Here is a 13,508-nt window from a genome sequence, read left to right on the forward strand (position 1 = left end):
ATATGTATGTAATAATCTTTGGCTTTGTTTGTTTCCATTCAGAACTCTGTTCATTTCTAAACAGTTATCACTTATAAGCATTATGTAGAGATAATTTTACCGTCTTGGAAACTAGCTTTTCAAAGAAGTTTGATAAAGTTGCTGCAAATTAGCCTTTATAAAATATTTCAAATTTTTTTGGAGAACTCTAAGATGCCTGTCACCTCAGCAAATGATTTATCTAAAACATTGGAAGGTTAGTGGCTACTGCAGTTAAGACGTACATTAAGCCTTTCGCACTGTGAAATGAAACGCCTAAAAAATTTCGTTTCCCGTAATTGTCCGTCGCCTCCTGCTCTTAGCTCTTATTTTTTTACCCAGTTCTTGGTTTTAACATACTTTTTCGCTTTATGAGAAATCGTTTTTGCATCTCGCAGTAACTTCCCACGTCGACAAGTTCGCCAAAGGCTGCGACGATCTTAATAATAAATTTCGACAATTTGGCAAAGCCGGCGCCATTCACTGCCGGAAAGGTCTGACTATCTTCAATGACCCATAACGTACATTTCTCAATGGCCTCATGTTTATCCAATACTGTGACAGGTTTAAAACTTTTGATTCCTTAAAGTTTTTGCTGCATTTGTGACGATTCAAATTTGATGTTTGGCTTCTGCCATACTTCAGCAGCTTACAGCAAGTGCGGCTGCAAACTAAACCTGTATCTAGTCTCATCCTGCCTTAGGATTTCAGAAACCGCATTCCAAACAAGACTTTTTCCCTCACGGCAAAGAATCTATGAACGCCGCTCAACTAATATGTAAATGCAAAGCAAACAAAATTCGACGTATGTGTCCCCGCATTCGTCTTGACCAATGAGCTAACGCTCAGTACTTACTACACCAGAAGCCCGAGTAAATGATCGAGCATACACAAAATTTAGGTATCCGCCGCAGCTCTCTTGTATGTATAGTTTGTTCGATTTTCAAAAGTGAAGTGTCAAATTATATGCCATGATCCTCCACTTGAGGTACTGTTGAAATTGAAATTGATGGAAAATAATGAAAAGGGGTATCAAAAGACGCGTATTACTGTCAGTATTAAGAATCCGGAGGCAGAAACTGATTATTTTAAACCGTGCAAAAGTTATTCGCAAAAAACTGTTTCATTCAGCTCAACTTTGTCAATACTAAATTCACGTTAATAAATATATTAAATGAACACATATTGGAATCTAGATGTTCACTATAGTTTACTTTAACTCAATTTGTAACAAAAAATTGCGAAACTTATTGATTTAATTAAGCATTAATGCAAAACAATGTACAAAAGCCGGCGTCGCATTTATTCCGCTAGTTGCAGCTAGGTGCAATAAAAACATGAAGGTGCTTGGTGTTGCCAATCTATTACTTTTAGAGAAGGTGTTATTAGTGATGTCAATAACAATAAATGAGAAAGATTTTAATTTTAGTAATCATTTTTATAATTTGTATATAAACAAAATCTTACTCATAGAAAACACATTTACGGTTTGCGGAATGCGGAATGCGCCACCTTTATGCATTATGCAGCAAATGAGCGATATGTATTTATTCATTTACGCAGGTAGTGCCCCACTTCCCAAAAAACTTATACTTATAAAGCAGCAGTGGAAATATAAAATTATATCCATTGGGCTTTTAGTGCTTTAGAACTAATTAATTGTATCAACTCTACCATGCACAGTTGTAAATATACGTATAGGTAGTGGTGTGTATGCGCATTCACATACATTTGTATACGCATATGTATGTATATTTGTTAAAATTCGTGCCGAAACTTGATTATATCTAAAAGCTTAAAGAGACAGCAACGTTGATCCGGATTAACTCGGACTTAATTCGGATCAACTGCAGTTAATCCCGAGTTGATCCGGATCAACGCTGCCGTCTGTTTATGCTTTGAGAAACTACAAATATGTACCCAATTTGCAAAACGTCTTCGTATCGACGTCGTTTCTGACTCGTTCTGGTGAACTATTTGTTTCCCGGCGACGTCGCCAAAGACTCGCCGGCGAACTCGTCATCGGATGAAAAGCACAGTTCCCCGGCGGGTCACAAAAACGATATACTAGCGAACTGTAAAACAATGCTAAAAACTTTAACAAAAACTATACAAATCCAATTTCAAATTGTGTGATATATTTAAAAAAACTAATCAGCAAGGTTTCCGAAAGTGTTGAATCTTTTCAATCTGAATTAAAAAAAAAAACAAGAGCAGCGCTGTCTTCGGCTACGCCGAAGGCTTCATACCTTTCATTTGAAAAAAAATTATATATTCACAGCATCTATAGATAGAGGAATTACATATACTATAACAAATCATATGTAAATAATCAGAGGCATGAAAGATATACCTTATATAGCACCAATCTAATTGATTTTCACTGCTGTGAGATCGGTATGTAAACCGGTAACACAATTTAATGGTATCTGAACAATCAGTGATATAGTAGATAAAGCTTATACAGCATAGACGTTGACAATTTTCTCAGTAGACTTTTTATTTTTATTTTTGTTCATTTTATTGTAAACTTTCTGTTGATAATGAGTAAAAATAGTGCAACATTTAATGTTTCTAGATGAATAAATGGAGAAGTCAGAAAAAAATCTCATATCTGAACAATCAGATGTATGGAGGCTATAGGTTATAGCGACCCAATCTTCGCGATTTTCACTGTAAGTATTCTTTTGATAATGGGTGGAAATAGTGCGAGATTTCCGATTCTTCCTGTTCCGACAAATGATTATAAAAATATACCCACTTACCAAATTTCATCCAGATATCTCGAAAACTGAGAGACTAGATTGCATACAAACAGACGGACATGGGTAAATCAACTCAGCTTGACGTTCTGATCATATAAGTATACATATTGATGGGTCTATCTCCTCTTATTCTGGTACTTAAAATCATGGACCAAAGTTATAATACCATTTCATGCTTATGAATTGTATAACAAGGAATTTTTAAGCAGAAAAACAAAACTAAAAATTTAAGAGTACCGTTAATTTCTTCATGATCCAATGATCGGATCTAAAATAGTATGGGACCACCTGTGAGGTTCCACCTTTTCTTAAAAAGAAAGAATTATAGAAATCGGTTAATGTGGTCCAAAGTTATGCGGTAACATACATAAAAAAAAATTTCAGAAGAATTGATAACTTCTTCCTTTTTTTGAAGTTGGTTAAAAAATATAGCTCATTAAATTTTAGTGTAATGGAGTACAAATTTTGTATGGAAAAAATTAGTTCAATTTGAGGTCGTTTCGAATTAGCTTCGATGAGAAAAAGCGAAGTCGGAATGACGCACAGTGGTCGGAGAAGCCATGTTTTACGCGAAAAAGGCATATTTGAAAACTGTGATAATTTAACCGGAGTAAAGCCATTCTTATTCAGAAATGTCCAACGACCTCAAAACTGACTAGTATTTCAATAGTGTCTGCAGAGAAAGCCGTTGAATCCGTTTAATTCAAAGAATTCGATTGTGGCACGTCCAAACAGTCAAGTATTGATAGACTTCTTAAATTTTTTTTTATGGGAACCTTCAATTATAACAGTAATAGCTGGTTTGGTGTTACTTCTTAAACATGGAAAATTATGGTTTCAATTAAATATTACATAATACAAATGTGTAGCTAAACTATCAATACCTTAATAACACGGATTATTTTTAAAGAATTTTTTTTTTTATAACTATTGAGTAGGGCTCGGCCCTTTATCAAAAAGTAAAGCAGGGGATCAGCGAAAAGAAAAGCTGCGCATACTGGCGCCAAAAAGAGTGGCGACCATTTTATTTTACTAGATCCACTTTAGCAGTTTTTCCACATAATATAAAGTGTATTAAAACATAAAGGGTTCAGGTAAATTATTCTATATTTAGCATCACAAAGTGTAATGTACAGGGAACGGATTTTATGGAAATTGCCTTTTTTCTGCTAAAGAGATAGAGTACATTCGATTAAGAATATTTTCGATTTAGCTTTCCCTGACTCCATATATATACATTTGATTGATTTTGTATTTTTTTTTGCCTTTTTTAAGATATTTGCCGTTTTTTGAAAGTTTTAAACGTGTCATATTTAAATTGGGCGCCACATGTATCAACACATGTCGAGCGCACGTTTAGTACATTCAAGGCTTTTCTTCGCGAAAATCTAATGTATCTTGTGTAATGTGACTAACCGGACTTCTATCGGAAGTACAGTAATTTTTTTGAGCCGTTATACTTCGTACTTCGAAGTACAGTCAATTGTACTTCTTTACAATATTTTGTTCTACCCAATGCAAATTGAACAGGTAGTATCAGTAGAGCAGCTTATTTGTTTTTTTTTTTAATTATTCGGTTCTACCCAATGAAAACTGAACAGGTAGTATCAGTAGAGCAGCTGATATATTTTTTTTAATTATTCGGTCTCTGAAACGTCAAATATTTTTAATTTCTTCTGGGCCTTGCAAATGATGGATCCATGCTTCGAGAAGCAAACAAAATTTACTAAGAAAGAAAGTCGCACAAGTTTTTTCCAAATATTTTTAATTTTTACTTTTTTGTATTGCACATGGTACTCTTTGATTAACAAGAAAAGAATCAGAACAGTTTTAAGATTTTAGATAAGAGAACCAACAACAAACTACACATAAATGTGGTTTTTGCTGGTCTGTTTGATATACCTTTTAAGTTGATTTTTCTTTAACTGTTTCGAAAAAATTTTAAAAGGTTAGTCATCTCAGTTAAGAAAGGTACTTATAGATCAACACATAAATTATGACTTTCAATCACTTCACTTCTCTAGCTGAAAAATTTCATTATAAATGGCTACTCAATCAAGAAGAATTAAAAGGTATTAGAGAGTTTAAAAATTGTGTGGCGAATCTTACTTGCTCCTGTGGATATTCAGAAACGGCAGTATCGGTGATTTGATTTTTTTAAGTTATTTATTTATTTTTTCAATTAAATTGATCAAACATATTATTCCCAGCATACCAGCGGAGTCCGCAGGGTGCACAATTAGGACTTCCTGTACGGTGCGTTGATGCTCCTAGGGAGACTGCGAAAAGAGTCCGAAAGGAGCATGCCCGCAGGAGAAAAGGGTAATCTCAATATATATGACAAAAGTGCACCTTTAGGACTACTTAAATGAATGATTTCGTTGCCCCAAAAAGCAAAGACTCCTATTCACCTATGATTTTGTGAGGACTCCTTAATACCTCCGATGATAACCAAGACGGAGTGTTTTTGGAGTGCTCCGATAATATACCGGAAAGGAGGCTTTACGGTTTTTCAAAATGTTCTTAATTTTGTTTATAATAAATAACTACTACAGTTTTTTTATCATTTATTTTTATTGAAAAAACGCTAAATTAAAAAATGATTTACATATTATTCAGTAAAAAAAAACAGATTACAACGTGAAATTTTTTTAAATGAATCAAAAAAAAAGTTATTTATCTTGTTTAAAATACATTCCTTTTAGGTTTGAAATCTTTTTGCGTCCGCTCTATGCAAGTCTTTGCCTGACCCAACATATTTTCTAATAAATACATCTGAAAAGTTCTAAAGTAATGCTGGATTTCCACTAGTCATTAAATAGCAGACATTTTAATGACAAACTTGGGCATTAAAAAAAAGCCATTAAATTAATTTCCACATGGCACTTTTTAAATGCCTCCAACCTTTGGTCATTTTAATGCCTAGTGGAAATGCGGCATTAGACAAAGTAATTTTTTATGTATTAAATTTATTTGAAACTGCCACAACATCAACAGTTCTTTTTGCGGCGTCCCTTTTCAGGAATATTCGGAAGGGACGATCAATTTCTTCTTGATTGAAAATTTCTTTTTTAATTCACCGACTAGATAACAAAGAAACACGGAGCGCTCCGAAACACTCATTCGAGGTGTTGCTGTGGGCGTCCCTTGTTGCCTATTGAAATGAACGTAGCAATGCTTTGTTCAATGTAAAACTTATATAGTATAGATTGTTAATTAATAAAATTGATTTGTTGAATTGGTACACTGCTACCATTTTTGTATATTTTTGGTTTCCAGTTCGTGTACTTCTTTGAGCTATGAAATAGTTGGTCCATTAATCTTGTGCTTTGTGCTTTAATGTTACTTTAAAGTTTTGTGGGTTAAAGACTCGAAAGGAGCAAATAGTCAAAGATTCAGAGCACAAATTTTTCATGTAATGAAACTAGTTCATAGTTTTTCCCTTTTTACTTGTAAAATGTATTTTTTGATTGTTTTTCGGTTTTGTCTTATTGAGTGCCTTTTTTAGTGCCTTCTTTTGCCTTTTTTGTGATTTCTAGTGCCATTTCCTGCCTATTTCGCTATTTTATTTTAAATTTTCTAGCCTAAATATTTCGCTGTTTCGTTTGCCTTTTTATAGGTTTTTAGATCCTAAAAATCCGTTCCCTGGTAATGTATATATATATAAGATGTCTCTTAAGCAACCTGAAGTCAATTTTCAAAAATTCAAGCTAGCGAATCCATTATGGCGCCCAAGACTAGTTTTTGAAAATTCAAAATACAAAATCCAAAGTGGCGTCCGAGATTTAAACAAATTATTGAATTTTCGTGAAATTTGGTAATTGGAATAAGAAAACTGAAGTTTTGGAAATGATGAATTTCGTTTAAAAAAAAAAAAATCTTAAGAAAACTATGGGGGCCAAGGTCAAATTGTTTGGGCTGAATATATAGCAGACGTCCCCAACAATCCCCTATTTATAAATATAATTACTGTTATTATTTCATAATTTGATTATAAATTCATTTTAAATATGTTCCCTGGAATACAATAAATCAATAATTTTGTTGAATAAATAAATATTTATATTATACTACTCAACTGAAAATTACAGTTTATTTGACAGTTGTCAACGGAAAAAGTTTAAATGTGATATATTTAGAACTCAAGCTCAGTGAGCCTTAAAGCCTAGTATGTTTAATTCTTGGGAAATTTTCCTTATTTCTAGAGAAATTGACAGCCCATTCGACAGATTTGATGTAAAATTCGTGACTCGTGTGTCTATCACCTTTATCAGTAGCATTTAAAAAAATATTTTCTTACTTTTAGAAAAATGAACAGTCCGTTTGACAGCCATCAACTCTTAAAGTTTTAATTCGACATAAAATTTGTGAGTAGCGTGCCTAAAAACTTTATCAGTGGAATTTTTAAAAATATTATCTTATTTTTAGAAAAAATAGACAGTCGATTTGACAGCTGTCAATCCTCAAAGTTTTAATTTGATATTTAATTCGTGACTAGCATGCCTAAAGCCCTACAAGTGGTATTTTCAAATAGATTTTCTTAATTTAAGAGAAATTAGCAGTTAATTTGACAGCTGTCAAGTGTTAAACAATACATTTTATGGCATGCTCGGATTAAGAATTACAAAAATATCACGATCCTGTAGTTTTTTATAATCGTAACAGCCCTTCTAATTTTTCGCGTAAACATGGCTTCTCCGACCAAGGGCGTAGCCAGGTAGGGAAAGCTACAAAACGAAGGAGAAATATTCAAATATCAATAAACAATTTCTCTTGCGTTAAATCTTGTTGTGAATGACTTAAACGAGGTTCCAGAAATAAGAAATACTATTTCTACCCTAAAAGATATGATAAATTTTTTTTTCGCGAATCAACGACACGCAAGAATTGTGCTTCTAATAAATATATCACGTTTGCGTGAAACAAGATGGCCCGAAATATATAGCTACACCTGTATTCAACTAATTCAAAATGTTATTGTTTGGAGATTATGTTTATTTCTTTATTTGTAATAATTTTCATTTAAAATATAAATCAATCTGTAACAGAAACCACAATAATAAAAGTTTCAAAGCTTACAAAAAATAATTAAGCTTCAAAAAGTTGTCATCAAAATTTCCAAATTGTTAATCAGAATATTTAGAAAATTTTCGGGTACGCAGTTCTGTAGCTCATTCAATTGTAGTCTAAGAAAGTGCAAGTCTCCAGTCTAAAAATTACCGTTGATTTTTTAAAAATTTTAAAATTTTTATCATGTGTTATATGGAAGAAAATGCGCAACACTGTTCACAAAACAAATTCTAAAAAATCAACGGTAATTTTTAACGTCTTGAGACTTGCACTTTCTTAGACTACAACGGAATGGGCTACAGAACTGCGTACCCGAACATTTTCTAAATATTCTGATTACAAATTTGAAAATTTTGAAGTTTGATTAATTTTTTTTGCAATTTTTGCAAGCTTTGAAACTTTTAATATTGTGGTTTCTGTTACAGATTGAGGTATACTTTAAAGAAAATTATTAATAAAATAATAAACATAATTTCCAAACAATATCATTTTGAATTTCGTTTCTAATTAGTTGAACGCAGGTGTATCTGGAAATTTCAGAAAATTTTCCTGAAGTTGTGGAAGCTTTAGAAAAGTTGTCAATTCAGGGAAACTTTTCCACAAGAATGTCTGCGTATCAATTGTGTGCATCTATAACATATCCGATGTTCATCATTGCTTTAATGACAAGTGCTAAATATTAAACGTTGCTGGAACCTACAGAAAACGTTTTGAAAATGAAGACAATAACTAGACCTCATTTTGGAGGTAGTTGGGAATGATCGCAAGAATGCAGAAGGAGTCACTACGCCGATGCAGGAGTTGAAATTTCACTACCACGTTTGGCAGGTAAACAAAAAAGCAGAAGTAACCCCCATCGGTCAATGAAAATGAGTACTGTCGACGGTCTATAATAAAACCGTATCGATTCGCTAAAGTCCTCTTTACAACTACGCTTTTCTAATGAAAATACTCCAGCTTTTTCGCTGTCTCCATTTCACCCATTGTTACGGTGACCATATTTATGGGAGCCGAATACGGGACAATAAATAATTTTGAACATTTTTTCCACAAAAACTTATTGATCTTAAAGCCTTCTTCAATAATCCTAGATGTATTAGCCTTGAAATAGCATCCTTGTAGTAACATCACAAATTTGTAGGAAATTTTCCCCGAGATTTTTACCCACAAAATTAAAAAGAAACCTTAAATTTAAGTACAATAAAGTGTGATGTTGAAGTCGCTAAAACTTTCCGTTAATTTTTGACCATTTTTTTTTTGTTGTTGACGATGTTGAGCATCTTTTTCACACAACGTAGGTAAGTATGGCTGACTTCCAAAACGTCAATTGCTTTGCATACGTACAAAGTATAACATAACGTCGAACTACAAAATATTGACAATGTATACTGTTCCAAAACATAAGTTATCGAAACGCATCGCCCGAGCATACTTTGAACTGCTATCAAATTATAACTTTATTACATGGCAGTTGAGAAGTGCATTCATTAATTTAATGAAGGAAATTTTTGGACTTCAGCAGCACATAGCACGAATTTAGGCGCCTGGTGTTAGCAATCGCACTTAAACAGTATTATATGGTTTTGTTAGGAAAAGAGCTTTCTTTACTTTCATAAAGAATAATAAACGTTAAATAAACTAAGGAAAAATAGCCAAACTTTGCTGAAATGTCGAGTCCTAGCTTCTAGCCTCGAATCGAAACACAGGCATTCAGATCACTTAAAACTCGTTCATAGGCTGGCCTTTTTAATGAGATGTTAAGGCATCGAAACACCGAATACGGGACAAATACAGGACATTAAAAGAAATACAGAACATTTGGCGTCCCGTATAAAATAAATAAATTGCCAGGACAACGGGTCCAAAAAGAGGACTGTCCCGTATAATACAGGACGGATGGTCACCGTACCCATTGTATACGATTAAAGCTCTAAAGCGGTTAAGCGGCCGTCGGTTAGCCGCTGTTAAAATTAAAACTCACAAAGGCGTATGGAAGGCTCATAATTGCGGCGGAAGCGTTTTACCGCCGACTTTTTCGGGTGATTTAAATTTTTTTTCTATTTTCACCGCCCAGCTGGGACGGCACAATGTTGATTGAGTGTTGATTGTGTTGAGTGTGTTTACTTTAACAGATTTCACTGCTGCAACTGTTCAGCTCTTCACTTACTGGTGAGACTGTGGTATGTAGCAAGAGCTGTCAAAAGTTAAAATATTCTAAATGCACTAAACTGGACACAATATGTTGCTGTGGTTGTGGTGCATTATTGCTCATGTAGCTGATGTAGCTAGCGAAATAGCTTGTGGCTGTGGTACTACTTTCTGGTTAGCCAGTTACCGCCGTCCGCTGTTGGGTAGAGCTTAAATGTTCCAGTAAAAATGTACAAAAGAACGCGAAGCATTTTAAACAGATCTATGATCTAGATATGGGTAGTAAACTCATTATTTGGTACATCATCAGATCCTGGATACGCCCTTGTCTCCGACTACTGTGCGACCTTGTATTTTGTATGGAAAACACGACTTCGGTTCTCCGTCGTTTCGAGTTCACACAAACGACTTCACCAAACCGACGTCGTACCCACTTCGATTCGATGAGAAAAAACGAGGTCGGAACGATGTTGCGGTTGGTATGGAAACAACGACTTCGTTTCGACGTCGTTTGCAGTTCACCCAAACAACTTCACCAGACCGACGTCGATTCCAACTCGTCCTCGCTCTGTGGCAAATTGGGTGTATATATGTATATTTTCACTTACAGTCACACAAGCTATAAAAATTTAAATTTCTTATACCAACACACGTGTATAATGCATGTTCTATGTATATAAACGTGGCCCTATGGTTATGCTTTTATATTTTTAAAAACAGAGCAAAAATTCTGACTTTAGTAAACAACGCTGAATTGAACTGGCATAAAATGTAAGTATATATATATATATATGTATGTATACCATTCACTCATTCATGTGCTGTGAATTAGAAAAATTTAATTACTCAACAGAAGGTAATATATGTAACAAATAATGTCTAATAATTAGCGAAAGAGTTAAAAAAATTTAATTAAGATATATTAATGCTATCTACTTTGTTGCTTATCAATCAAAAAAATCAAAAACAAATCTGCACTATGGCATGTACTTATGTTAATTGAATGGTTTCGTATACCTTGAGCACCTTTGATCCACATTTGAAAACACAGCATATTGACATATTTTAGGTTGAGTGGTTTTAAATTTGTTCGTGTTTTTTTTTTAATTTGCATAATGTGAAAATCATCGTTTTAGAAGTAGAAGAGGCAATGGAAAAGTATTTGAGAGTTAATACAAAAAATTAGAAAGCATAATAGTTTATGTATATTTTTATTGCTATGTTCAATTTTCTCATGGAAATTAAAATTCATTTATACAACTAGAACAAAGAATTTGTTCAATTTTAATACAAAATAATATTGACAGTTGTATGCAAATATGGAATGTTTTTAGAGAATGAGAGTAAATTAATAGTTTTAACAGAAGGATAATCTGTATAGATACAAACATTAAATGAACACGACACGATTTTTACAATAAACGAGAATATATACTTATCGATTTGTTTATTTACGCTTGTATGTGTGTTAGTGTACATTTACTAATACGGTTGTATGTACGTATATAAAGACGTTTATGTGATAAATGCGTATAAGTATATATACAGATAGATCAATGTGCACGCATATGTACATACATTTGTCCATAAATACCCACTTCATTCCGATATACTTTCAGAAATAAAGTATTTTAAATTGGTTATTATTGAGTTACTCAAAATTCTTGGGTAACAGATGAAAATCAAAGGTAACTTTATATCTAAATAGTTCCACGATCGAAATCAATACCGTCAGAGGCAGCTTTGCTTGGGTCAAAGTGGCCAACTCGCGTAATATTTCCTGTTTGTTATTGCGAAATGAAAGCTGTTTGTAGTGTAATTATCATATTCAGGGCTATCACTGAATCCATCGAAACCTACGAAAGTGCTATCACTGAGTCCGAATAGTTACGAACTTAAATTCGAAATTCTTACAGAGCCTTCATTGAATCCGCTCATAACGAAGAGTTGTAGAGCTAGTCTACGACGAGTCTAAAAGCTCAGTTAGTCTAGACTTAACTTGAATTAACTTACCCTAAGAAATCATCAATGATTACTCAACGCGTCAACTTAAGCCAAGAACGGAAATATTTTGTTTTTGTATTTTCTCTTTCAACTGTTCAACAGTTCGCCGCCTAAAATGCTACATCAAAAAAAATCATGCAAACAAAAATGTTTGCTTTAATTTATTTTTAAGAAATACAAAAACGAGAGTCTGGTAACCCTGATTCTCTCACCGCTCTCAATTTCCGTAAGGCCGTAACTTAAGAACCTAATATCTACAGGTTTTAAGTCTCTTACGATAAGTTAAGTTTTAACTAACCGCCAACAAAGTTTCTCATATAACAGGTTGGGTAAAAAAATAAGGTAAGTTAAGTTACGGAAATTAAGTCTAGACTAATTTGCTGTCGGAAAAAAATTTAGGATCGGTGAATCTTAAAAATAATGCAAACAGCTTCATCATTGTTAATGATAAATATTTATTATACTCCAAATTCGCTATAGTTTCATATTATTCCATATAATTGTGTAAATGTAGACGTAAAATACCAATGGCATGCATTTATCTTGTAGACGCTATTTATTAAATGAATATTTTTTATGAAGCGAGGAAATATTAGTTTAACAACAATTTAGTAGAAAAGAAACCTAAATACTTCAATATCTTAAAAATTAATTTATTTGTTTTTGGTTTAGGGCCTTTGAATTATAAACTATGATAATTTTTTATTTATTAAGTTCGAAACTCGGAAAATACATAAAATTGCAGTTTCAGTTTTATTCATTTTAATTATCGAATGAGGTCGAAATATCGACAATAAAATTAATGAAACTAAAACCGGAGTTTTATGTATTTGCTGGGACTCGAGCTCAATAAATAAAAAATACCATAGTTTAAAAATTAATTTAAATATAAAAGCTTATTAACCTTTTATTTTTAATATTTCTATTGAACTTTGTACCACGATGTTTATTAGGAAAAATTGAAAAAGCAACAAAGTCTAAGCGGTAGAAGTTCTAGCAGGTATTTCATAGATCACCACACCTCCTCATCAGACTTCTTTTTTTCTAGACTTCCGCAGGGATCGAACTTGCGTAATCGATGTTCAAAGTCAGAAGCGTTAACCACTGAGCTATGTACATCCCGTAAACTCTTGTTGCTAAGTCATTTTCCTTATTCAACCAACTACTATCAAGTGCAGCTGATTTGCCGCTATTTAAACTCGACAGCGTGGTTGTTGTCATTCTATACATCCATTTGCTTATTTGCTTTTTTGTATAGTTTCAGGCAGGCTCTTCCTAAAATATGTATTTATCAATGTTATTGTGGCTTATCAACATTTTATTTTTAATATTTTTATTGAGCTTTGTACCATGATTGTTTATTAGGAAAACTTGAAAAAGCAACAAAGCCGTAAGCGGAAGAAGTTATAGCAGCTATTTCGGAGATCAATAAAAATATTAAAAATAAAATGTTAATAAGCCACAATAACATTGACAAATACATAGTTTAGGAAGAGCCTGCCT

The 13,508-nt window shown here is 33.1% G+C and overlaps 1 protein-coding gene across 10 annotated transcripts in view; it reads right to left on the reverse strand.

Moving 5' to 3' along the window:
* LOC118745736 overlaps positions 1–13,508 on the reverse strand; it is a 351,287-nt gene that overhangs the window by 268,029 nt on the left and 69,750 nt on the right. For 7 of the 10 annotated variants that reach the window (XM_036479375.1, XM_036479371.1, XM_036479372.1 and 4 more), the window contains exon 3: positions 11,019–11,027. The exons of the other annotated variants lie outside the window; for them this stretch is intronic. In XM_036479375.1, the coding sequence (XP_036335268.1) occupies positions 11,019–11,027 (9 nt within the window). The remainder of the gene's footprint in view (positions 1–11,018; positions 11,028–13,508) is intronic. 10 annotated transcript variants of the gene reach the window in all.

Source organism: Rhagoletis pomonella, unplaced genomic scaffold (assembly GCF_013731165.1).
Source record: "Rhagoletis pomonella isolate Grant_MI unplaced genomic scaffold, Rhpom_1.0 Rhpom_scaffold_00009, whole genome shotgun sequence".
Classification (NCBI taxonomy): Eukaryota; Metazoa; Arthropoda; class Insecta; order Diptera; family Tephritidae; genus Rhagoletis; species Rhagoletis pomonella.